Here is a 25,173-nt window from a genome sequence, read left to right on the forward strand (position 1 = left end):
TCTTACTGCGTCTTCTTGGAAAGTGTGATTCCTAAAGCTGAGTCCAATTATAGAAGCGCATCCAGCCACGGGGTAGTCTAACTATGACATCACGGATTCATAGTATTCTGGTCAATAATAAACCTAGAGAAAATTGAAATCTATATTCTGAATCTTTGGAGACCTTATATTATGGACTCGAATTTGAATATAACACCAAAATTGCCAACAGATGGTTTCAAACCTGTACACTATTATTGGTATTTAGTTGTATTGTTTCAAATTTAGGTATTGATCATTAACGGTATTGTTTCAATTTAAGCATGATTAAGCCAAATGATTCGTGATTAATTTCGCAGCAAATGATACGGCAATGAGAAAAAAAGCCATATATATAGATAGTTTGGGGACAAAGGTGACCTAATGTGGAGTCGAGATATACTATTATTGCATGACACGACGAGTATAGAATTATTGATTGATAAATCTTAAATGCATCTGAAAGAAGTTGGGGTTAGAGATCAAACAAAAATAGTATGTTACCGCGAATTACGTTGGCCTCGGCATGACCTTCTCGTAGAAGCGGGTTCGTCGGTTTCATGGAAATAAACTGCGATGGTCTTTATACTTGTCGGTATTAATTGTACTTTGGAATATAAACGAAAGATACAGAATCCCATATATAAACTGTGTCTAGTCTCGTCAAATAATCGTAGAATTTAAGAATTTCGCCTTATTATAAAGTAGTCAAGTTAACAATGTCAGGTATGTAATAAATTCGTGAGAAATACAATAGAAAGAACCTGTAATACTAACAAAACTAGTCGAATACAAATATCATCCAAAGAAACAAGCCACTATCGTGACGGCACCATTTTCAGGTGGACAACCAAAAGGTGGTGTGGAGTTAGGACCAGAATATATTTTAAAGGCGGGATTTCAAGAACAGCTTCAGTCGTTAGGGTGGAATGTTGAATTAGAGAACCCACTAGAAAGCACGAACTACGAGAAGAGTAAAAGCGATGATAAGGACGAGTATGGGATTAAGAACACCAAGATTGTAAGCGAGTGTTGTGAAAAAATTCACAACTCAGTCAAGGGTATTGCAAATAACGGCAGATTGCCTATAACTGTTGGTGGAGATCATTCTATTGGTACAGCTACTGTGAGTGCCATGTTGGCACACAATCCAGATACATGCATATTATGGGTGGATGCACATGCTGATATAAACACGCCTAAGACAACAGATCTGGGTAACTTGCATGGCTGCCCATTGTCGTTTGTCATGGGATTGGACAGTGATTCATATCCTGAAGAATTCAGCTGGGTGCCCCAGTTGTTGAAGGCTAATAAGATTGCGTACATAGGCTTGAGAGATGTGGATGATGGAGAAAAACGTATATTGAAAGAAAATAATATAGCAGCATTCTCTATGTATCATATCGACAAATATGGTATTGGCCAAGTTGTTGATATGGCGTTGAACAAAATCAATCCAGATAGAGACTGTCCTATTCATTTATCATATGATGTTGATGCGATTGATCCATCGTTTGTACCTGCAACTGGTACTAGAGTAGAAGGTGGTTTGACATTAAGAGAAGGTTTATTTGTGGCCGAGGCAGTTGCGGAAACTGGATTATTGTCTTCCTTGGATATTGTTGAAACAAATCCTTTATTGGGTGAAAACGATAATCATGTATTAGATACTGTCAGTGCTGCTTGTGCAATTGGAAGGTGTGCTTTAGGTCAAACTTTATTATAAGGCATGATATATTTATAATACTGTTCAGTACGTAACTAGTAAATTTATTCTCTATTCTAATTACAAATATATATAGCTTTGTTTAGTAACTGGATGTTAATTAAAACGGTCTAAACAATCCAATGCATTATCATCTCATATAACTGGTCAGCATAGTGAGTTTACCTTATTTGTATTAATAGCACTCAAAGCATTCTGAGCGGTAATTATTTTTCAAAATCACTTTCGGTAATTTTTGATTTATCACACATTTCTCTAAAAATCCCGTTGTGCTTAAATAGTTCCAAAGGTTTATCAAATTCCTTGACACTTCCTTTATCAAGAACTAAAATTCTATCATATTGAATTATGGTTTTTAACCTGTGAGCAATGCATAATATGGTACAATCCTTAAAGTCGTTAGCTATTGTTGATTGGATTTTGGCATCTGTTTCATAGTCGACAGATGATGTAGCTTCATCCAAAATTAGGATTTTACTATTTCTTACCAACGCCCTGGCAAATGAAATTAGCTGCTTTTCACCGAGCGAATAATTAATGCCATCCTCTTCCACAGTATAATTCAAATGAAACTTGCTAGCTGAATCAAATTTGTAGCTCAGTAACATAAGTTCCATTTCAGACATATTTATTAGTCCTACTTTCATCAAAGCATCCAATAAAAGCTTATCATCTACTTCATTGAATGGATCTAGATTTCTCCTAATGGAACCTGTAAAGAGTACTGGGTCTTGTGGAATAATTGACAATTTCGATCTCAATTCACGAAGCCCAAGTAACGAAATATCTGTGCCATCGATACAAATACTTCCTTCTTGTATTTCATTTAACCTATATATACATGTCATAATTGATGACTTTCCTGCTCCAGTTCTGCCACATATCCCTACCTTTTCATTTGGTCGTATTTTAAAGTTTAAATTATTCAATACATATGGTAGGCCGTCCCGATAACGCATACAAACATTTTCAAATTGGATTTCACCTTTAGATGGCCATTCCAGCTTCGGTGTAGTCTCTGTTATTTGATATGGTGCTTCTTGGGCCATATTAACAGCATATTCATTTATTCTCTCCATAGAATTCATTTCATTTTCAACTCTTGTAACAGATCTCATTAATTGGACTAGTTGTGTAGTGATTTGCAATATATATGATAGCAATAATCCTACTGAGGAAGCATTGATATTAAATACAGATTGTACACATAAAACCGTTATTATAAGCGCAAAAATAGAAGAAATCAACGTTAAATGTATGCCTAGCCATCTCTGGTTAGTAATACTGATAAAATACGCCTCATTCATTTTGTCGATCAGTTTGCTCAACCTTTGGTTGAAAGCGCCTTCAACTTCATATATCTTCAAAGTATCCATTCCACTTAATATCTCTCCGAATATACTATACACAAATGATCTCTGTACTGATTCCAATCGTTTAACTTCTCTTGAAGACGCCTGATAATAGCTTATCATGAATGTAAATATAATTGCCAAGGGTGGAAGGGAAATTGCAAACCATGGTAAATATATTATACATAATATTATAACGCCGATGATAATGGAAAGTGAATAGCTTGTAATTCTTAATTGGTTCCCAATTTCATTATCCAAGATCTCTGTGTCTCTTGAAAATCTATTCAAAATTCGCCCAATGGGGGTTGTATCTAAAAATGACATTGTTGTATGTAGAACATTTTTCGTGCTCATTAAACTTAATTTTAATGAAGCTGTGTTAATTAAATAGACGAGACTTAATAGTTCGATAATCAAGAAAATCACAGATAAGATGGAGAACATAACATAAAGACCGATATAAAAATTGGAAGATTTATCGAACTTGAGATCAACCCAGAAGGACAACCACACATTAGTGAATAATTGCGAAAATGTTGCAAATATAGTGTTCGCAAGATAAATTGCACACCAACCTAAAATCCCTATTACTCCTGATCCAAACTTCAAATAATTTTTGTAAATTTGTACACCAAGCTTATTAACAGCTCTCTCTTCTTTTCCTATTAATTTTCCATCTGATTCTCGAAAGGATTCATTCTTAATATCATCCTTTATTTCATGAAAGATTTTGATTTCATCATCTTTTCCATCCTCTTCCTCATTAAAAGAATTGTGAGTCATTAATTCAATAAATCCTTTATTCATATTTTGTAGCTCCTTAAATGTACCAATATCATACGTGCCATCCCCATTCAAAAATATAATTCGATCAGCAGACCCAATAAGTGAAAGCTGATGTGTTGCTAAAATTCTTGTTTTATCTTTCAATAGCCCTAAAATGCATTTATTCATAATGTCTATACCAACTTTCGCATCAACTGCACTTAAAACATCATCCATTAGAATTATATCACGATCTGCATATACAGCTCTTGCCAAGTTTACTCTTGCCTTTTGTCCACCTGATAAGGTTATTCCTCTCTCACCAATTTCTGTTTTATCACCCGCAGATAAGATATTTATATCACTAGACAAGGAACATGCATCTATTACTCGTTCATATCTATCGGAATGATATTCAGATCCGAAAATAATATTATCTCGTAACGTAGCATTCTGAATCCAAGGCTGGCCGCAGAATAGTAAAGTACCATTTATTGCAGCAGTTCCTGAATTGCGATTCATGAAACCTGAAAGTGCATTCAAGAATGATGTTTTTCCTGAGCCTATTAATCCTGTTATAACAATGAATTCACGTTTGTAAATAGTTAGATTGATATCTTTTAACCCATTGAACCTCCTTTTTTCGCTATTGATTTTGTCACCTTCTTCTCTACTAGAATAATCATCCAGGTTATCATGTATGATTTCTTGGTCATTTTTATCAAATGATTTCCAATTGAATGAAGCACTTTCCATGACTATTGCGGCATTTATTTCGTTCATTTCAATTTTCTTTGATTCGTCTAGATAACAAATCTGTTCTGATCTTGATCTCTCTTCACAACATAAATAATCGTGAACCCTGCTGCAAGCCACATAAGCATCAGCGCAAGTAGAAAGAACTAACGGAAGAACATATACCTGTTGTGCTAAAACATTAAACAACGAAAGTGATGAGAATATACTTGCAGCACTTCTATTATTTTTTCTAAGGGCATATAGCACGAGGAAAGCTACCATTGACGAAATGGTCGTGAACGACATGGCCATTGCCGTTACAATATTGGTTATTGCTTGCATTTTGAATATGGCCTTCATTTCTAGCTTACGAATACCAGCAATTCGATCGAAATAGGGTAATTCCCAAGAGTAAAACTTAATCATTCTTAGATTATTCAACACTTCTTGAATGTAACGAATTCTTTTATCTGTATATATATTGGCGTACCGCCTTATTCTTATCAATTTGCTAGTGCAGAATGTTAATAGTACCACGAATACTACTAATAGAGCAACACCAACAAGTGCTGAGACTCCAATATTTATGATAAGTATAACTATTGCTATAATAACAGTGACTGGAAAAGATATCAATACGGGTATATAGCCTATCGCTAAATCAATTCTTGCTAAATCTGTTCCCATAATTGATGTAATTTTTCCCGAAGGACAGCGATGTTTGGATTTTAGACTTAATTTAAAAGATTTATCAATTATGGCTTTAGTTAATATAGCTTTACATTTGGCACCAACTATCATCGCCTTTTGTATACTATGATTTTGAAGTATACCGCATACACATACAATTCCGGCTGTCCCTAAGGCGTACCCAATCCCTTTCCCATTTGATGATTCAACTCCATTAGTCTTATTTTCTACGAAGTTGATTAATTTCCTTGAAAGTAATGGATTTAGGGTTGAACCAACTCCTGACAAAGTCATGAAGATGCATGATAATAAAAAAGGTTTCCAGAAAACAAGTAATAATGTTTGGGCACAAAGATAGTTAGGCGGTATTGGGTTTTCCTGGTAATCTCCGTTGTATCTATCAATTTTTGAATGCGTTTCACAACTGGCTTGGTATTGTAACGTGAATTTTTCTGTCATGTCTTTAACTGTCATATCTTTAGATAAAACAAACAAATCTTCTGGCTGTAAAGTTCTTTTGTACCCAACTGACATAATAGGATTCAACCACCAAAAGAATACTTTAGAAATCCAATTAGTATTATGTTCAGGGTAGATTTTTCGTTCATCTTTTGATGGTAGAGGAGGAATCTTTCTTGAAAACAAGAAAGAAAACATTCGATTTTGGATGTCTATTCCTTCAGGATATAAATTTTCATCCACGTTTTTATAATCATTCGTATTATCGCCCTTACTCATATCTATCTAGTTATAATAATCACATTTCTTTGATAACATGGTAAATTTTGACCTTTTGTAGAAGAGGTCCTTTCATAAATAATTCGGTGGTCGTCCGAATTTGTCTTATAACCGAGCTTGACAGCGAAACTCCGAGTTCTGACAGCATATTTTGGAATTGACAGCTCTTAGTAGCGATTTAAATCCGAAAAATAGTATTAGTAACATGCTTATTTATACACAGTATTAAACTTATATTTCTTTATAAACGAGATCAATATTATTTCAAACAACTATTTTTGAAAAAGTTATTTTCAACTACTAAAATTACTGCTCTTATAAGCGTACTCAAATCTAATTCTGAAATAATGTATGGTGGCATTATGTAAATTAGTCTACGAAACGGCCTAACCCACACACCTAAATCAACAAACTGCCTCTGAGAAGCAACCATATCAATTGCAAAATTGAGTTCTACAACTCCAATGCTGCCTAAAACTCTGACGTCCTTTACTTGTTTATAGCCCATATCTTTTAAAGGTAGAAGTTCAGATTCTAATTGTCTTTCGATATTTTTGACTTGAAGTTTCCAAATACCTTGTTCCAAAATTTCCAAATTCTTATTCGCAACGTGACAAGCTAAAGGGTTGCCCATAAATGTAGGACCATGCATAAAACATTTAGTATTTCCTAGACTTATTGTATCTGCTACATCCCTTGTGGAAATAACAGCTGATAAAGTCAAATAGCCTCCTGTTATTGCTTTTCCTAAACAAAGAATGTCTGGACAAATGTCTGCATGTTCATATGCAAATAATTTCCCAGTTCTGCCAAATCCAGTTGCAATTTCATCGAGAATTAAAAGAACGCCATAAGTATCACATAATTCGCTTACCCTCTTAAGGTATTGAGGATGGTATATTTTCATCCCTCCCGCCCCTTGAAGTATTGGTTCTAATATTACAGCAGCAATAGTATGATAGTTTTCCAGAATTAATATTTTAAAGGATTCTATATCGCTTTCATTCCAAATATCGCTGAATTGAAGTTGGGGTGCTTCAGCAAATAGGTTATCTGGAACATAGCTTGTGTATAGAGAATGCATTGAATTAACAGGATCGCATACAGACATTGCACCGAACGTATCTCCATGGTAGCCATTCTTTATGGTCAAGAACTTTTTTTTTGAAATCTGACCTTTTGAATGACAATACTGCAATGCCATTTTCAACGCAACTTCAACAGCGACCGAACCCGAATCAGCTAAAAAGGCACAATCTAATTTAGGGTGTGTCATCTTTATGAGCTTCTTGCAAAGATTAACAGCAGGTGCATGGGTAATTCCTCCAAACATGACGTGCGACATTCGAGAAGCTTGATCACATAAGGCTTGGTTTAAAACAGGATGATTATAGCCATGAATTGCACACCACCAAGACGACATCCCGTCAATTAATTCCTTATTATTTGATGTTTTGATACGTACACCACTAGCTGACTCAACGGGATAGCATGGTAATGGATCTACCATTGAAGTATACGGATGCCATATATGCTTCCTATCGAATTCTGTATCAATTTCCTCCATATTTGAATTTATACCTATTCATATAAATTATCCAGTTGCAATTATTGATCCTTATACATCTAAAATAAGTTTAAAAATCGTTCAGGATGATTCAAAATGACTCAAGAAGATCTGGTTTGAGATTTTCGTGCAGAAGTGAGTATAGTTGACTCTGAGTCATGGTGTTATGTGTTGCATATTTAGAATAGTAAGATGCCCATCTGGCAATTTATATTACAGCTTATCAAAAATGAATGGTATTTTTATTACAGGAACTGACACAGATGTTGGCAAAACATTCATTTCTGCCTTATTGGTTAAAGCATGGGGTTCAAACTATTGGAAGCCTATTCAAACTGGACTAAACTCTTGTCAAGTTGATACAGACACAGTGAAGTATATTACAGGTTTATCAGATAGTCATTTTGAGCCACCACATATCGAATTACAAGAACCATTGTCACCATGGAGGGCATCCATTTCAGAAAATACGTCTATCTCTATAGACGAATTTGAAATTCCAAGAAGATTCAAGCAAAGTAATAGACCGCTAGTTTTAGAGGGTGCGGGTGGTTTATTTGTTCCAATTAATGAAACAATGATAACTACAGACTTAATTCAAAAGTTAGATTTTCCTGTTATATTAGTTGCAAGAAGTGGATTAGGCACTATCAATCACACACTTTTGAGTATTGAACATTTGAGAAGCAGAAAAATCAAAATTTTAGGAATTGTATTAAATGGTAAACTAAATCCTGACAATGCCGCTGCAATAAGACATTTTGCCAAAGATATCCCAATCATCTTACAAGTTCCAGAATTGGATTTAGCTCTTACTCTGATAGACAGTTTGTTACCTTTGGTTCCAAAGTTAGAATTTTTATATCAGGTAAATATGTAAGTTCACGCAACGCGAGAGTAATTCTGCAACATTTTGACTCGTAGTCATTTTGAAAAAACTTAACTTTAGCTCATGCTGCAAATCCTTATAAATTCTTCAATAATACTTGCGAAATATAATTTTTGTAAATGGTTAATAAAAGCCTATTGTTTTTTCGATAATAAATTATGGGACTTTCAAGAAGCATTGCTTTTGAAAATTCAAACGAAATTGAAAGCGATGATAAAAATAACTACAAAACAAATTTGTCTACAAATTTTTCTTGGTGGTCACTATTTGGTATTAGTTTTGGATTAACCAATTCGTGGCTTGGTATATCGTCTTCTTTAGCTACAGGTATTTCTTCCGGGGGAGCTGTATTGATTGTATATGGTCTTGTAATTGGTTTCATTTTCAACTTAGCTGTCGCAATTACACTATGTGAATTAGTTTCTTGCTTCCCAGATTCGGGTGGACAATATTATTGGACTTTACGTTTGGCTCCCTATAGATATAAACGCTTCCTATCTTACAGTTGTGGGTGTGTAAGTTATGCTGGCGCTTTGTTTACCAATGCATCAATTACGTCTGGTGTTGCAACAAGCATAATGGCTATTTACGATTTATGCCATCCAACTTTCGTCTTGAAACGCTGGCACATTTTTGTGACTTACGAAATCCTAAACTTATGCGTATCAATATTCAATATATGGGATAAATATTTACCGTTATGCACATCATCAGCCCTTTACGTATCAATTCTTGCATTTGCTGTCACATTAGTTACCTGCTTGTCATGCTCACGCGGTGCGTATCAACTGGCTGACTTTGTTTTCAAAGACTTTGTTAATACAACTGGGTGGAAAAGCCCAGGAATAGGTTTTATTGTGGGTCTAGTGAATCCGCTTTGGTCTTATGTTGGAATAGATTCGGCAACACACATGGTTGATGAATTGGGCATTTCACGATCTAGAATTCTCATACCAAGGGCAGTTTTGGGTACTGTTGTCCTAGGCTTCGTCACTGCATTAATGTATTCTGTTTCAATGTTTTTCTGTATTCGCGACCCAGAAAAGGTAGTTGAAGCAGTGTTGCCGATTTTGGAAATTTTTCACCAATCTACAAGAAGTAGGCCTGCTGCAATTATTCTTCAGTGCTTATGTATAACAACTGGATTCCTTTGTAACGTTGTTGCCAACACATGGCAAGCAAGAATTTGTTGGTCATTTTCTCGTGATAGAGGTTTACCAGGCTCAAAATATTGGATGGTTATTAATAAGAAATCAAGACTTCCAATTAACGCCCATTTAGTGTCTAACCTTTGGATAGGCGTTATTGGCTGTATTTTTCTTGGTTCTAGTACCGCATTCAATGCCATCATTACCGCGTGTATTACCTTACTATTAATATCCTACTCTATCCCAACAGCATGCTTATTAGCAAATGGTAGAAATCGTGTGAAAAAAGGACCCTTTTGGTTGGGAAAATTAGGCTTAATATGTAATATCATGACTTTAATGTGGACATTATTTTGTCTAATATTTCTTTCATTCCCTTATGTTCTACCAGTAACAAAAGCTTCTATGAACTATATATCCGTGGTATATGTTATCATCGCCCTCTATATATTTATCTATTGGGTGTTTAGGAAAAGGTATATCATATGTGGAGATGGAAGCTTCCCAGATTCTATTCTACCTTAAATATGAAACCTTATGCTTCGAAATTGCATTTAAGATCAAAAACTTGATACACTTACATCGTACTTAACATCATTTAATTCATAATGTAGCTGTATATACCATATACACATAAGTAATTTTATATAATTTCTTATACTTCCATAGGGCCAAAAAATTCAGAAGCAATTTCCGATTCCTCAACACCCCTATTCAACAACTCTCCTTTAACAAAATTCATGTAAGGGTTAGGACCTAACATGTAATAATCGAAGTTTGGTTTAACAAAGTCAAAATCTTGAGCAGCTAATCTACGAGATTCCAACTTGTCGATAGCATGAAGACCCGAATCAGATTCATTCGAGATAAACTCAATTAGCTTGAATTTATCTCCATATTTTTCCTTTAAGCCTTGCAACCACTTAGCAAAAGGTCTGGTTTCAACTTGTCTATTAGAATTGAGCATGTACACCTGACGGCCACTTTCTAAAGCCTTTTCAGTGATCGAAACTAAAGGAGTAATACCGATACCCCCTACGAATAAAACAACTGGCTTAGCAACGTCAGATTCACGATATATGAATTGACCTGCTGGGGGGCTAACACGGATAGTAGAACCAACTTGCAATCCGTTATGTATAAATGGGGAAATCTGTCCACCTTCGAGTAAACGAACAGAGATACGATATTCATCAGAGCTAGGATATTGAGAGAGAGAATATTCCCTACTTTTCTCTGTATCAGAGTCTGGTAACTTAAATCTAATACAGACGTATTGTCCTCTCTTAGGCATAGCAATTTTTCCGCCATCAGCAGGTTTGAAGTAAACAGACTTGACGTTTCTAGATTCATTCTCGATACGTGTAATTTTGAATCCACGGAATCCATCCCATTCCATTGTTTTATATTTCTCAGCTTCAGCGTTGATTAAAATTTGGGCCAAATTACCATAAGCAGTTGCCCATGCAGTCAAAAATTCTTCTGTTGCAATTTCTGGACCTAATAAAGTCTCCATTGTATCTAAAAGACATTGACCAACAATAGGATAATGTTCCGGTTTAACTTGTAAACCTACATGCTTAACAACTATTTGATTTACAAATGCTGTAAGTGGAGCTATGTCATCAATATTCTTGGCGTAATGCAATAAAGCAAATGCCAAAATTTTAGGTTGTTTCATGGTCTTTTGGTTGGATTCGTTGAAGAAAGGCTTTACTTCTGGAAAATCGGTGAGCATATGATTGTAAAACTTAGAAGTTAACACATCCCCTGACTCTTCGAGTATTGGAACCGATGCTTTAATCAATTCCTTTTCACGGGGAGTTAATTCTCTAATCTGGTAAATTACTGGAGTGACAATTGTCATTTTTGTTTGTGATAAATATCCCCAGAACAAACTGAAATGCGGACGCAACGTTCATTTATATAGCATTTTTTGACCCATCGGAGATATCATACATGTAGACATGCTCGTACAATATGCAAAAGCCACACGATAATTATTTCATAAGTAAAAAAAGACTCATTGTAATTGGAGGACTTCGTTTGAAAATCAGCTCATTATGCGGGTAAAATAGGTAAGTTAACGGCGATGGCGCACGAATGTCGATTAATCCCGGTAGAGAAAAAAAAAAAAATTAAACTACAATAAGCGACATAAGCGACAAATTTCCCCTATATAGTACATGCTTATGTAAAGTTGTATATTCTTTCATCCTACAATACAAGCTAAGCATATACAATTTACAACTATAGGATAACACTGGATATGTTTAGAGCGAGAGTAGCTAAATTTTCGGGAAATGCAGGGAATGCAACGGACAAAGTTAGACAATCCGTAGGCCGGATTTTCACGGTGTGGTACAAAATAAAATTACTTTTTTTTTTTGAATGGAAAAACCCACATAAGCGATACTTTAGTCATTTCTTTTTGATGATGACCTCATCTGTTACTTCAAAAGAAAATATCCGGCCTAAATCCGCCTATCCCACAAATTTTTGGCTATACCATAGATGATCAAAATTCGATTTGTTATTATTTGTTATTATCGCCATGTAATTTCTACATTTGCAAATTAAAATATTTTTATTTGAAAGAGTCATATAAGCGTAATAATCTGAACGCACATTTGACCATGTAAAATATCTCAGTAATGAGCTAAATTGTTTGTATTTGCGCAAATTCTACCTAAACCAGAAATTCATTATTCGCAAGTTAAGTTGTAATTGCGTATAGCAATGCATTTTAACGGGGTGTCAGCCGTTTTGAGATTTATATGGTGTAGGATGTTTGGTTGTCGAACGACCTGAGCAGGGTTCATTGAGTCAATTCAATAAGCCCACGAAGGTCTAAGCGCAGGGAGTCTACACGCATTGAGTCATATATCTTTCGCCTATATGCTTTGGTATCAATCGTAGGGGTGTCAATATAGTTGCAAGTTTCTGATTATATTGTGATCTACGACGTATATCCCTTCTATCATCTTTCGTTTTCGAGTTCAGAACGTTTGTAATAGCCATCGAATGCATTGTGTGCAGTCTTTTAAAACGAGGCGCATATGGAAGCAGTCAAGTTCATCCTTCATTACATTTTTGACGTCCATCAATGTCTTGAGTTAGTATTCTATCAGAGTAATTAACTATGGTCACAATGATTACTGATCATGTTTTTTATGGGTATGCAAGAGACCCATTTGTTTATGGATCTTTGGCTCTAACCCTAGGATTTGGAACAGTATATTACTTCAATAGGTTTAGCGTATGGAAAACAATCAGGACTCAAGGAATAAATAGTATACACTCAAGAACTAAGTTAATCCACATTATTTTCGGAGCATTTTTGGTATTCCTCAACGTTTACATGTGGGTTTACTTATCGTCTAGTGGTTTACCTACTCTGACATATTTAGGGTCGGATTTCCGTCAATCACCCTTGACACTGACCATTTTAGGGTTAGAGTATTCTAAGTTTAACGTACCAGGATATTCTTTTATTGAAGAGAAAGTACAATTTGGATCCACGGAAGATTTTGAGTGTAGTGCTGTTCAATTCAATGATAAAATGTTTTCAAGCCCAGCTGTTCCTGTTGATGGTGATTTAAGAAGAGTGAGGAATCAAGCTTTTGAATTAGCGAAATCCGAGTATCCAATAGCAAAGAACTGTTTTTTGGACAAAGACGACGAATCCGAGGAAGAGATTCTTAACAGAAAATGGGCAAGATTCTGTGGTAGTAGTGTTTGGTTATCCAAATATGAAGTCCATTTCTTTGTCAATAGAATAGTATATGCGCATGAAAACGCAAGAAGCAGGCCTACCATCAGTCTCATCGATGTTCAAATTTTCGATCGTGATTGGAATGAACTACCTGACTTTAAGATCCCACTAGCTGACGGGACAGAGCTTAATTTCCCGGGACTTGTTAAGATTGATATAGATCAAAATCCTAAACACAAACTTTCAGTTATGGGTCCTGAAGACCCTCGTGTTGTATTAAGGAAGTACATTAACGATAATGGCGAATTGGAAGAAGAACCAGTGATTGTTTTCAACATGCGTCGTACGGAGATTAACTGGAAAAGAGCCATGCATTTTTATAGACCCTTTAATGGTAATGAAACTATCAGGTTGACATTAAGGGATTTAAAGCCAAGATTTCGTGAGAAGAATTGGGCTCCATTTTTTGATGATAATGATCCTGACAATATTTATTTCATATACAATTTTAATCCCCTTCGTGTCATCAAATGTGGTCTTTCTGACGGTGTGTGTGATAAGGTTACTGGACCCAGTTTCATAGATTCTAAAGCCGACGAATCAAAGCATGTCGGTGCATTAAGAGGGGGAACCAATCTCGTTCCAATACCGTCCGATCTTTTACCGAAGCATCTTTTTTTTAGAAAATATTGGTTCGGTATTGCCAGATCTCATAATAGTGATTGTGGATGTTTGAAGGAAATTTATAGACCACACGCATTTATAATATCTAAAAATTTGGAGACTGGTGAGTTTACATTGGATTATGTAAGCTCTTTGATGGACTTCAATGTTATTGCAGAACCATGGTCCAAGAGACAAGGTATATGTAAAGATGGGAAGAATGTATTGATCCCGAACAGTATTGCCTATTGGGATCATGTTTTAAAATCGGATTCCACAGTTAAACAAGATTTTATGGGCATCACTTTTTCTGAAGCCGATAGAACAAATAAAATCGTACATATACAAGGATTCTGGCACCATATATTGAAAGCATTGAACAGTAAGGATACTGGTCAGGGATTTAAGGCGATAGCGAATATAAAAGAATATTATGCTGAAAGTAATACTGAACTCGAGAATGAATTGTTAGGGAGATGTGCCACCTCTTTGGCTGAACAGTATTGCGAAGATACGGCAACCTCTCAAAATTGGATTGATCAATCTAGGAATTTTCACCTCATTTAATCGCATTCGCATTTTCTTTCGGTAAACTTGTATGATAACTTTTTAGCATCTTTAATTACACTACATCATCAGTCATGAATTAGTTGAATATAATTTGTAGATAGACCGAATATAATATAAAACTAACGATAAAAAGATTTAGAATGTTGACCTTAGATATAAAATATAACTATTCCAGCTGGTGTAGCCTATTTCAAACCTTTTAAACTAATGGTAAAAATAATTGGCGTCTCTTTAGAAATTTTGAATTCAAACTCATCTAGGACTCTTGGACCACATGCACCCGTACCAACTCCATGTTGCTTGTAATCAATCCTAATATACTTCGAGCCATGCTTTATTTCATGAGGATGTTTGGCTTCTTGAACATCGTATTCGTCTGATGCTTTATATCCGAATCGTTTACCTTCCATTGTAACATAAAGCCCCGATTCATTGTCATTCTCTAATAATAACCATTCTGTTTCTTCGTGATTACCATTTTCCTGTGGATATTCGTATGAATAATCAAGATCTTCAAACGGTAATCTATAAACATCTATCCTTTGTGATTCTTTCTTGTCACTATAACTTTCGCCGGGGCCTCTACCAAACCATTTAACAAATCTACCCAATTCATCATTGATTTCAAATTCATATCCCAACCTTGGAATAGTTTCTGGGATACATATATCTTTGAATCCTTCAGGGGTCAACTTTGTATAAATCTTTATCTCATTTGTAAAAATCGAATATTCTTGAATAGTTTTAAACCCCCAAGATAAAATTGGCGGTGAAATTAAAGATTCCACTTTTATTAAAGCTATCCTTTCTGAATCAGGAAACTTATCTATATGAATGTTTCTAATATTGTATTGCATATGATCAAGACCAAATCGGCGCCAGTATGGCTCATCTACCGGTGCGTCGTTATTAATACTCGGTCTCCAAAAGGTTAAATTATTAATACCTTTCGAAATTAAATTGTTGGTATCATTTTGCCAATTTGAAATACACCCAGATATCTTATCGAAAACAAAGTCTGAATAGGGACTCTTAATTTGAAACTTTAACTTATCTTCAGCAAATTCAACCAAATTTCTATCATAAGATTGATGAACATGTCTTTTTGGAAACTTTTCTAATTCATACTGTGACCATGACACGACATGTCCACTTTCAACAGCTTCTGTATGATTTATTGTCTTGAACTGTACTTCTAAGCAATTCGTGCCGCTCGAAACAATTTGCGGATATCCTGGTAATGATACTTCAACAGTTTCTTGCGCATTAATCTTAGGTAAAGTTAATTCACCTCTCTTGATTATTTTTCTATCTAAATCCGAGTAGTTAACTACCTGGTATGTTGCAGTGTAATTATCTAAGTCAATAAAGTCAAATGTGTTAGTAATTTTTATTTTATCTTTATCTATTTTAATCACTATAGGCTCAATAACCTTGGCATATTCAATTAATCCTGGAGTTGGATTATGTTGAGAATCTAAAAGTCCATCCATGATGAAAACCCCATCGTGAGGATATTCACCGAAGTCTCCTCCGTAATAATAAATGTCTTGACCATCTTTATTTACGTATAATCCATGATTGGCCCACTCCCATATAAATCCTCCTTGAAGCTGATCATATTTGTAGAAATAGTCCTGATATTGTCTTAAAAGACCTGGGCTATTTCCCATTGCATGGCCATATTCACATAAAATCAATGGCTTCTCCGATTGATTCACAAACTTATCGAGAGTCTGGAACAGAGGATACATTCGGCTATATAAGTCTGTAGACTCTGCTTGAAGGTCTCCTTCATAATGAATTGGGCGCGAAGTGTCTAATTCCCTGATTTTCGCAACCATTGATTTATGATTATAGCCATAGAAAGCTTCGTTTCCAAGCGACCATAAAAATACACAAGGTTGGTTAAAATCTCTCTTTACTAACTGATAAGCTCTGTCAACATAAGCTGCTTCCCATTCTTTATTATCGGAAGTAAATTGGTTTGCTAATTTGAATAAGCGTAGCTTTTCTTCGTCATATTCAGCATCATCATTGCCCCCAACTGGCTTTCTAACTGCTTCAAAGAATCCATGACATTCTAGGTCTGCTTCATCAAGAACCCAAAATCCTAAACGGTTTGCCAATTCATAAAACTTGGGGTGATTTGGATAATGCGATGTACGAATAGCATTGATGTTATGCTTTTTCATAATATATAAATCACGTTTTATGTATTCTAATGGTACTGCTCTGCCGTGCTTTGGATGGTGGTCATGTCTATTGACCCCCCTTATTAATATAGACTTACCGTTAACCCTTAATGTTCCATTTTTCATTTCAACCTTACGAAATCCCACATCTTGTTCTACCTTATTCGTTACCTTATTGTCTACTAAAACCGATAATTCAAGATTATAAAGGTTTGGGGATTCGGCTGTCCATTTAAGTGGGTTTTGTACTTCTAAGCACTCATTAAAATTTGAGTCTTTTAAATCAAAAATCTTATTTATTATTTCATCCTCTTCACGTTTTAATAATACATGTAATTTAGAATTCGAGGTAATGAAGTTTATCTTCAGGTTGATTGTTAATCTTGAGTCCACGTACTTATTATCCAAGTCGGTCACAATATTAAAATCCTCAATGAATCCACTCTTATTGAACCCTAATAAGTAGACATCTCTAAAAATACCACTCAACCACCACTGGTCTTGGTCTTCAATATATGAAGAAGAAGACCACTGATATACCCTGACCCATAATTCATTAACTTCGTCTAATAAAATATGTTCAGCAACATCAAATTCAGATGCATTTCTACTACCCTCATTATAACCAACTAGTTTACCATTAAGAAATATATGAAACGAATTATCTACACCTTCAAACCGAAGTCTGAATAAAAAAGGCTTTGATTTCCACTCATCTGGAACAACAAACTTACGGCGGTATGTACCAGTTGGGTTCTGCGATGGTGGATTAGGAGGGTCCACTGCAAATGGGAACACGACATTAGTATAATGTGGTTTCCCATATCCTTGTAGTTGCCAATGACCAGGAACAATCAACCTACCTGGGAATTCTGCAAATTTGTCGTGAGGTAAAGGTGCAACTAATGGAGACTGGGAGTAATTGAAATCCCAATTCCCATTAAGACTCAATGTTGAGTCGCTAGGTAAATAGTAAGCCCTAGAGTCTAGTCTATTGATCTCGACAATTTTTGGGTTTGAAAGTACCGATTGGAGTGTCTGTGCTGTATATTCTGTCATAGCCAGTATATATCTATCACTTCTAACAATTATTTAATAATATATCTTAAATCTTAATTGCATAGAACTCTATTAGAACTACAATCTCTTATATCCCCAAATATGAAAACTTATGGAATTTTTCACGGTACAACTACTATCAGGTTATGGAGTAAGCCGACGGGTTGTGTTTAAACCGACGAAGCTTACGTCGTGTTCCGAGCAAGGGGTAAAAGCCAAGTTGTTATTCCGGTATTTGTTTCGTGGGGTCATCCCATAATTCATGTTCTATTAGTTTATTATTAGATGCCAAGTTCCCTACGTGTAACATTGCATTGTATTATCCAATTCAGGGGTGTTGTGGGGGGTCTTATTCACCGTCTCAGTGTAACGTAGTTCCTTCAATTGCCAAATGAGGGCACCATTTTCGTGGGAGCCTCCCACATTGTCTTTTCGCATAAAAATCTATGTAGGGAACAAGACTTCTGCGCGGAGATTGGGTATAATTGACATAGGCAATGCAACAGGAAGAATGGTGCATTTTTTAAGCACAAAAGATGGGAGAGAAATAGCAAGAACCTCAAGGAAATTCAATTTCTGAGAGACGGATGTCTGATTGCATTTTGATCACCGAGATTTACGAATGTCTATAAAATCGAGCTCTTGGAACCCCCATTTCTCAGATTCCTGCTACAGAAAGCAAGAGAATTCTATATGGAATATGAGCGAAGTGAAACCAGAGACGGAGCACGTAGAACATAGGAAGGATGAAAAAAATGTCCATGTTGGCATCCAGTCGATTCCTTCATTAGATGCTGATGGGAAGCCTATAGAGGTTTCAGAAGTAGAGCGACCTAAGTTGCTCAGTAAGCATTTGATACCACTTTATTGTTGTTGCCTTATTGTGTACTTTTGTTCTACTATGAATGGATTCGATGGTAGTTTAATGGGTAGTATTTATACTTTACCAGACTACCTTGAGTATTATGACTTAGATATGAGTTCTACTGGAACTGGACTCATTGTCTCTATATATTATGTTGGACAAATAGTTGGCGCATTCTTTTGCTCTTTGATGGATTGGAAGGGAAGAAAAGTAGCTATTCTTACGGGTTGTTTTGGTGCTTGTATTGGTGCGGTGATTACTGCAGTTGCAAAAGACACTAAAACGTTAATTGGCGGTAGATTCTTTCTTTCTTTCTGTACTACGATTGCTGTTGCTGCTGCTCCAGCATACTGTGTTGAAATTTCCCCATCCCATCTTAGAGGTACTGTTGCCGGTCTTTATAATACTCTCTGGTATGTGGGCTCTCTTGTTGCTGCATTCACGGCTTATGGTGCAGATTTGAATTATCGTGGGTCCACCAAATCGTTTAAGCTTCCTCTTTGGTTGCAAATAATTTTTCCTGCTATAGTAGTATTATTTGGGTGGCTTATACCTGAGTCTCCAAGATGGTTGGTTGGGGTTAAAAGAATTGATGAGGCTAGAAAAATTATTGCCAAATACCATTGTAACGGTGACGAAAATCATCCATTAGTAGATCTTGAAATAGCAGAAATGATTGACTCCTTCAACGATGTAAAACTTTCTGATCCTATTAAGGTGCTTGACATGAGGCCATTAGTCACAAAACGTTCTGATAGATACAGGCTCGGTTTAGTGATTGCAATGTCTTGGTTTGGACAGTTCTCAGGAAACAATGTTGCTTCTTACTATCTTCCAACAATGCTCAATAAAGTCGGTATGACTTCAGCTTCAACTAATGTACTCATGAATGGTATATATTCTCTCGTTTGTTGGTTTGCCTCAATATTGGGGTCTTTTTCACATGATAAGGTCGGTAGAAGAAAGATGTTCATGTTTTCTACTATAGGTGCATCCTTAATGTTATCGGGGCTTGCTATATGTACAGCCAGATATAACATCACACCAACGCAAGCTGCTTCAACTGGTACACTTGTTTTCATATATCTCTTTGGTGTGATCTTCTCATTTGCATTCACACCAATGCAACCAATTTACCCATCCGAAGTTTCATCTAATATCTTGAGATCTCGTAGTATGATCGTCCTCTATGTTACATCAGGTATCGCATCGTTCGTTAACCAATTTTCAGCACCGAAGGCGATGGAAAATATAGGATATTGGTATTATGTTTTTTTCGTCTTCTGGGATATTTTTGAATTTGTTATTATCTATTTCTTTTTTGTTGAAACTAGGCATAAATCTCTTGAAGAGTTAGAAAAAATATTCGAAGCAAAAAATCCAAGGAAGGTTTCTGTTGGAAATTACAGCGATGAAGACGAGAAAATTGAAGAGGTAGAGGTTGCAAGGCAAAAGCATGTTATAGCCCTCACGAATCAATTCGTTAACGAAAGATTGGCTAACCAAGATGTATAAAATTTACTGGAAATCGATATTATTATTTTAATTCCTCTAAGTTTTTGTATTTCATGGAATCTCAAAGGTATTATTATATTGATAAATATTTAAAATTCTTTATATGTATAGTTTTTTCAGCTAACTACGATCTGTATTTCACCTGGCGTTTTCCGTACTTCAAAAATAATAGATAAAACTAGAATCATAATACAAGCATGGTATCAAAGTTTATTCTTCGTTATTTTTTTGGACTGGTATGGAAGCTCAAGTAAACGAGGGATAAATTGTTTCCGTGTAATTTTTATTTTGGAATTTAGGAGTTGATTCCTCGAAGCTTGACTTGGCAGTAAATAACAAAATGGGATTCATATAGTCCATATGTCCACAAAACGGTTCGCTTAAATCTAATCCAAGTAATCTTAAGGCTATATTTGAATATTTCGTAAAATAACTAACGTTTTTATCCAAAAAATAATTTTCTTCCTGTTTTAAATAACTCTTAGTCATAAAATAGAAGGATGTGATCCTATCTTCTGATGTCATGTTTGAACTTGCAGCATGATAAGTAGATCCGAGAATGAAAGCACAATCCCCCTTTTCTAGCTCTAAATAGCAAGCATTGCCTTCATTATTATCTGGGCATCTGTTCGGCCCCCATAAATGGGAACCCGGAATTACTCTCGTGGCTCCATTAGCTTTAGTGGTGTCTGTCAAGGCTATTGATAATCCTAGAAGAGTTTCCGAGCCATATTTATAGGTATCATTCTCTTCGTGGATATTGTGATGAATCATATCCTCCCGGTGATACATTTGATCCTTTGCATTGGGGCCTACCTTATATGTAATTGCTGAATTAAGTTGTATATAACTACTGCCTTCTCTGATTTGATTCCCCGTCCAAAAGTAATTCGACTCACTCAAAAACCGTGAAGAAAGTTGTACAAATAAATCATTGCAAAGGATGAAGTCTGCTGAAGTAGGTGATTTTAAAATGCTTCTCGTAACTACTGTGGTTTCTTTTGGAAATGGTGATCCATTCCAAGCTTCATCTCTAAAGAAATAAGGATCTAATTCTTCAACAATTTTATCACATTTTTCCTCTTGTATCAAATTCCTAACAATACATACTCCATATTTTTCGAGTTTCTCGATAATTGAAGAAGTATCTGAATTGTATAATAGAGTGAAATCTTTAGTAGTTATTGGTAATGAAGAAACACAATGTGGTGGTTGTTTAGTTATATCTGTGATCTTTAAACCATTTTCTAATGTAATTGCTCCAAAAGACTTTACGGATTTTTGATATAACATGGTTTAAACTTTCTTATAAGTAGTTAAATATTATATTGTACTTGAATAAAGTTCATTCGCATATTGCATCAATGACTCCGAGTCACATTAATGATTATTAGATTATATAAACAATTGTGTCCGGATCTTTCAAATAGTTTGCGCACCAAAAAGTGGTTAATATTGTCATAAAATATGAGCTCTAAATAAGAGAGTTGAAATGACATAAAAATTTAATACATCTATAGTTCATATCTAAAGGCTGGATTTTCTTTATCTGTTAGATCAGCGAATTCAAGATGTTCGACATTTTCAGCTTTGTCGAAATTATTATCCCTTTTCTTGTTATCCACCCAATATGAATACCATATTAAAATAAGAACCACCAACGAAACACAACCGTTAACCACAATAGATATTTTAGCTCCAGTATACTCAGGAGCCTGTTTATCTATAAATGTTTGAGGGCCTATTAAATTTCCAACACAGTAACCGATTAAAAAAATGGCATTTGTAGTAACCTTCTTAGTGTGGCCCGCCACATTAGAAGCAATAATAGACAATAAACAAATAAATCCAATAGGTGATAATGTATATAAACAGAAACCAGAGTATTGCACTTTAACATTAGAACTGAATGCCAACATACATTCTGATATAATTACAATAACAGTTCCGACTGTTGCCCAAAATAAACGATACGGATAAAAAAGAACACCACAAGCCAACAAGGTGCACCCAACAACTTCAACGGCACCTGATGGCATTTGCATCAATAAAGCATTGGCAGGTGAATATCCCATACCGGTTAACAAAATACTACCAAAATTTGTTATACCACCGTTTGGTATGTTATTTGCAATCGAAAATATAAAGAATAGCCATGTCTTAAAGTCTAAAAGTGCTTCAATAAATTGGTGTTTCTTAAAATGCTTATTTCCGAACCCCTGTTGATTAGTTCTAATCCTTTCTACCACTAGACTCTTCTCTTCGTCGTTTAAGAACCAGGCTTTCGTTGGTGTATCAGGGAAATGCAACATAATTACGAAGCCCAAAAAGATCGTTAAACATCCAGTAATAATGAAGATAAGTTTCCATGCTTCCAAAGAATAATTTGCTTGGTCAATATAGACATTGTAGGCAATGGCACCAGAACCTAATATCATACCAATTCCGTTACAACTAAACCATAAGGCTGTTCTGATAAATTGTTCTTCTTTTTTATACCACTGGCTCGTCAAAATTACAAATGCGGGAGTAACAGAACTTTCTAGCATTCCTAAGACTGTTCTTAAAGCGATAAAACCGGCGTATTGAGGAACAGAATGCAAGCACAATATAACTCCCCAGATAATAATAAATACGGATACTGTTTTGACAACAGGAAATCTCTGTAATAACATAGAAGCTGGGAATTCAAATACCAAATAACCAAGGTAGAATGACGTCCCGGTCCATGAGTACATATCACCAACCATATTCAAGTCCTCTCTCAACCCTAAGATTGAAGCAAAAGAATTGGATAACTTATCCATGAACTGAAAGCAATACAATAAACACATTATGGGCATCAAGCACATATCTATTTTAAGGAGTATCCTTCTATTCGTCTTTTCATCAATTTCGATCACCTTTTCGTTGTCTGCATATTTCATGGCCTCATCCACATCACCAGTAATATTGACTACTTTACCTGTATGAGGAGAAACAATCTTGGTTATACCCTGATCCTCAAAGTCCATGTCGGAGTTCACCTCCAATATTTCATTAGAGATTTCATTTTTCTTACTTTCTGTAACCATCGCGTTGTATATTAATAATGGATATGCCTCAGTGAAGATAGATATTCAAATAATGCTCAATTTCATCAAGTATTTATAAGTATATCATGCCCCTCGCGACTATTCTTATCTAATCTTACCTGTTCTATAAGATCAATTATTGACCTTGTGGCAACTCATATCCGATTAACCCACTTGATTATGTTCCCCATAATGTGCGATATCTCTAACGGAATTTTATCTATGGGTTTGTCGCTATTATGAAATTCGCAGAGTCAGGTGCCCGAAATTGCTTCCCCAGGTATTTTTGTTTTAAAGTATAAATTTCCTTTTTTCCATATTGGAGATTTGCGGAGATGCGTGAGCTTATACAAAATTTACCTCAAGCCTGTGTAAGAAAGAACAATAATATTTTTTGGAGAGTGTTGACGGATTAAGTTTCCGAAAGCCGAGTCACAGCACGAAGAAGATATATCCTGATTTGAGAATTATCTATACATGATGTCAAAAAGTGACATTTTGTAACAGAAAACCCATGATGTAAGGTAATTGCGTTTGACGCATATATCTAGCAAACTTTCAAATTTACTTGGCTGTCACATTTCGTAAGAATAGAGTGTTCACAATAGTATAAAATCTCGATTTCCAATTTCTCCCCTTGGCTTGATATGGGTCATTAGTGTAAAAAATTGCATTTCGCATAGAGCTTGCACTAGTCATGAGAAGCAGATGTTATATTGTAATGAGGATACTAAGCTAATAATACAGGATAAAATTACAGTTCAAGTATCTGAAGAAATAATCAATACCTCTAACAGTTACCATGAGGTTTGAACATAGCAACATATCAAAAATTCTACAGTGCGCGGTGAGTAAGTTTAGAGGGTCCAAGTGAACAAATCTTATCTCCGCAGGACTGTGCAGTAAGACTTTGATCTCCTTCTTTCAATTGAAATTGGAATATAACAAGTATATCAAAATTATGATTAAGGTACTTCTATTCAGAGGGGTAGCGTAAGGATTATGAAGGTACAGTAGTACCCGATTGATGGCATAGCCCATTGTGTCGTAAAATTGACATGTTTTTAGATAAGGATTGGAATGAACCACTTCCAATATACTATTTTTTGATTGAGCATCCTGAAGGTTATTACTTAGTGGATACAGGTGATGCTTGGAGGAGCCCTTTACCAGGTTATCTCACTTGGTGGAATTTTATTCTGCGCTCTGTGGTTGAATATCAGATACGACCAGAAGAGGAAATAGGATTTCAGCTATCTAAGATAGGGATAATAATGATATCAATGCCGCTATTTTATCTCATTTTCACCTGGACCACGCAGGTGGTATCATTCATTTCCCACACAGTCGTATTTTGGCAACAGAAGCCAACTACAATGATACTCTTGGTTTAAAAGGTAAATTTTACGGCTATATACCTCAATGGTTCCCTTTATGGTCTAAAATTCAAAGATATTACTGTTGGACCTTTTACATTTTGTGTCAAAGGACGAACGTGTTATCATAGTGCCAACCCCGGGCCATACAGATGGCCATATTTCCGTTATTGTTCGTCTTTTTTTATCTATATTTGATATCATTTTTGTCACAGCAGGAAAGTAACACGCAAGTGGTAAACGCCAATCCAGCTCATCCAGCTATTTCCTTTGGTATAATTCCGGTTCAAATGATACTACGAAAATGCCCCGCAAGATATCATACCTCAAACACATTCCAAATTTCCAGCTACTATCTGTGCAAATACGGACCCATAAGAGCCACCAAACGTATATACTTTGTAACCTCTTAGATCTTCCAATATATAAATCAAAAACTCTATATCATTCTTTAATAGGTTTCCCCTCCGGTCATGGTGATGAGTGAGCCCAACCTGGAAGTCT

The 25,173-nt window shown here is 35.5% G+C and overlaps 11 protein-coding genes across 11 annotated transcripts; 5 read left to right on the forward strand and 6 right to left on the reverse strand. All coding sequences in view use genetic code 12, as the record gives it.

The window, feature by feature from the left end:
* Nucleotides 1–737: 737 nt before the first annotated feature.
* DEHA2G24706g (DEHA2G24706p) lies at nt 738–1,747 on the forward strand (the record flags this gene model as incomplete). The annotated part of the gene is made up of 2 exons (XM_002777690.1): nt 738–744; nt 804–1,747. The coding sequence occupies 2 exons, from the start codon at nt 738–740 to the stop codon at nt 1,745–1,747; spliced, it is 951 nt and encodes a 316-aa protein (XP_002777736.1).
* Nucleotides 1,748–1,953: 206 nt separating this feature from the next.
* Nucleotides 1,954–6,033, reverse strand: DEHA2G24728g (DEHA2G24728p; the record flags this gene model as incomplete). Its single annotated transcript, XM_002777691.1, has 1 exon — nt 1,954–6,033. The coding sequence occupies one exon, from the start codon at nt 6,031–6,033 to the stop codon at nt 1,954–1,956; it is 4,080 nt and encodes a 1,359-aa protein (XP_002777737.1).
* Nucleotides 6,034–6,292: 259 nt separating this feature from the next.
* DEHA2G24750g (DEHA2G24750p) lies at nt 6,293–7,600 on the reverse strand (the record flags this gene model as incomplete). The annotated part of the gene is made up of 1 exon (XM_002777692.1): nt 6,293–7,600. One exon carries the CDS (start codon nt 7,598–7,600, stop codon nt 6,293–6,295), a length of 1,308 nt encoding a protein of 435 aa, XP_002777738.1.
* A 166-nt stretch (nt 7,601–7,766) lies between these two features.
* On the forward strand, nt 7,767–8,480 carry DEHA2G24772g (DEHA2G24772p; the record flags this gene model as incomplete). Its single annotated transcript, XM_462618.2, has 1 exon — nt 7,767–8,480. The coding sequence occupies one exon, from the start codon at nt 7,767–7,769 to the stop codon at nt 8,478–8,480; it is 714 nt and encodes a 237-aa protein (XP_462618.2).
* Nucleotides 8,481–8,647: 167 nt separating this feature from the next.
* On the forward strand, nt 8,648–10,162 carry DEHA2G24794g (DEHA2G24794p; the record flags this gene model as incomplete). The annotated part of the gene is made up of 1 exon (XM_462619.1): nt 8,648–10,162. One exon carries the CDS (start codon nt 8,648–8,650, stop codon nt 10,160–10,162), a length of 1,515 nt encoding a protein of 504 aa, XP_462619.2.
* Nucleotides 10,163–10,292: 130 nt separating this feature from the next.
* DEHA2G24816g (DEHA2G24816p) lies at nt 10,293–11,504 on the reverse strand (the record flags this gene model as incomplete). Its single annotated transcript, XM_462620.1, has 1 exon — nt 10,293–11,504. The coding sequence occupies one exon, from the start codon at nt 11,502–11,504 to the stop codon at nt 10,293–10,295; it is 1,212 nt and encodes a 403-aa protein (XP_462620.1).
* A 1,275-nt stretch (nt 11,505–12,779) lies between these two features.
* On the forward strand, nt 12,780–14,582 carry DEHA2G24838g (DEHA2G24838p; the record flags this gene model as incomplete). The annotated part of the gene is made up of 1 exon (XM_462622.1): nt 12,780–14,582. One exon carries the CDS (start codon nt 12,780–12,782, stop codon nt 14,580–14,582), a length of 1,803 nt encoding a protein of 600 aa, XP_462622.2.
* A 188-nt stretch (nt 14,583–14,770) lies between these two features.
* Nucleotides 14,771–17,839, reverse strand: DEHA2G24860g (DEHA2G24860p; the record flags this gene model as incomplete). The annotated part of the gene is made up of 1 exon (XM_462623.1): nt 14,771–17,839. The coding sequence occupies one exon, from the start codon at nt 17,837–17,839 to the stop codon at nt 14,771–14,773; it is 3,069 nt and encodes a 1,022-aa protein (XP_462623.2).
* A 622-nt stretch (nt 17,840–18,461) lies between these two features.
* On the forward strand, nt 18,462–20,219 carry DEHA2G24882g (DEHA2G24882p; the record flags this gene model as incomplete). The annotated part of the gene is made up of 1 exon (XM_462624.1): nt 18,462–20,219. The coding sequence occupies one exon, from the start codon at nt 18,462–18,464 to the stop codon at nt 20,217–20,219; it is 1,758 nt and encodes a 585-aa protein (XP_462624.1).
* A 246-nt stretch (nt 20,220–20,465) lies between these two features.
* DEHA2G24904g (DEHA2G24904p) lies at nt 20,466–21,512 on the reverse strand (the record flags this gene model as incomplete). Its single annotated transcript, XM_462625.1, has 1 exon — nt 20,466–21,512. One exon carries the CDS (start codon nt 21,510–21,512, stop codon nt 20,466–20,468), a length of 1,047 nt encoding a protein of 348 aa, XP_462625.1.
* A 221-nt stretch (nt 21,513–21,733) lies between these two features.
* DEHA2G24926g (DEHA2G24926p) lies at nt 21,734–23,293 on the reverse strand (the record flags this gene model as incomplete). The annotated part of the gene is made up of 1 exon (XM_462626.1): nt 21,734–23,293. One exon carries the CDS (start codon nt 23,291–23,293, stop codon nt 21,734–21,736), a length of 1,560 nt encoding a protein of 519 aa, XP_462626.1.
* Between the last annotated feature and the right edge of the window lie 1,880 nt (nt 23,294–25,173).

This window comes from Debaryomyces hansenii (genome assembly GCF_000006445.2).
Source record: "Debaryomyces hansenii CBS767 chromosome G complete sequence".
NCBI classification, from domain to species: Eukaryota; Fungi; Ascomycota; class Pichiomycetes; order Serinales; family Debaryomycetaceae; genus Debaryomyces; species Debaryomyces hansenii.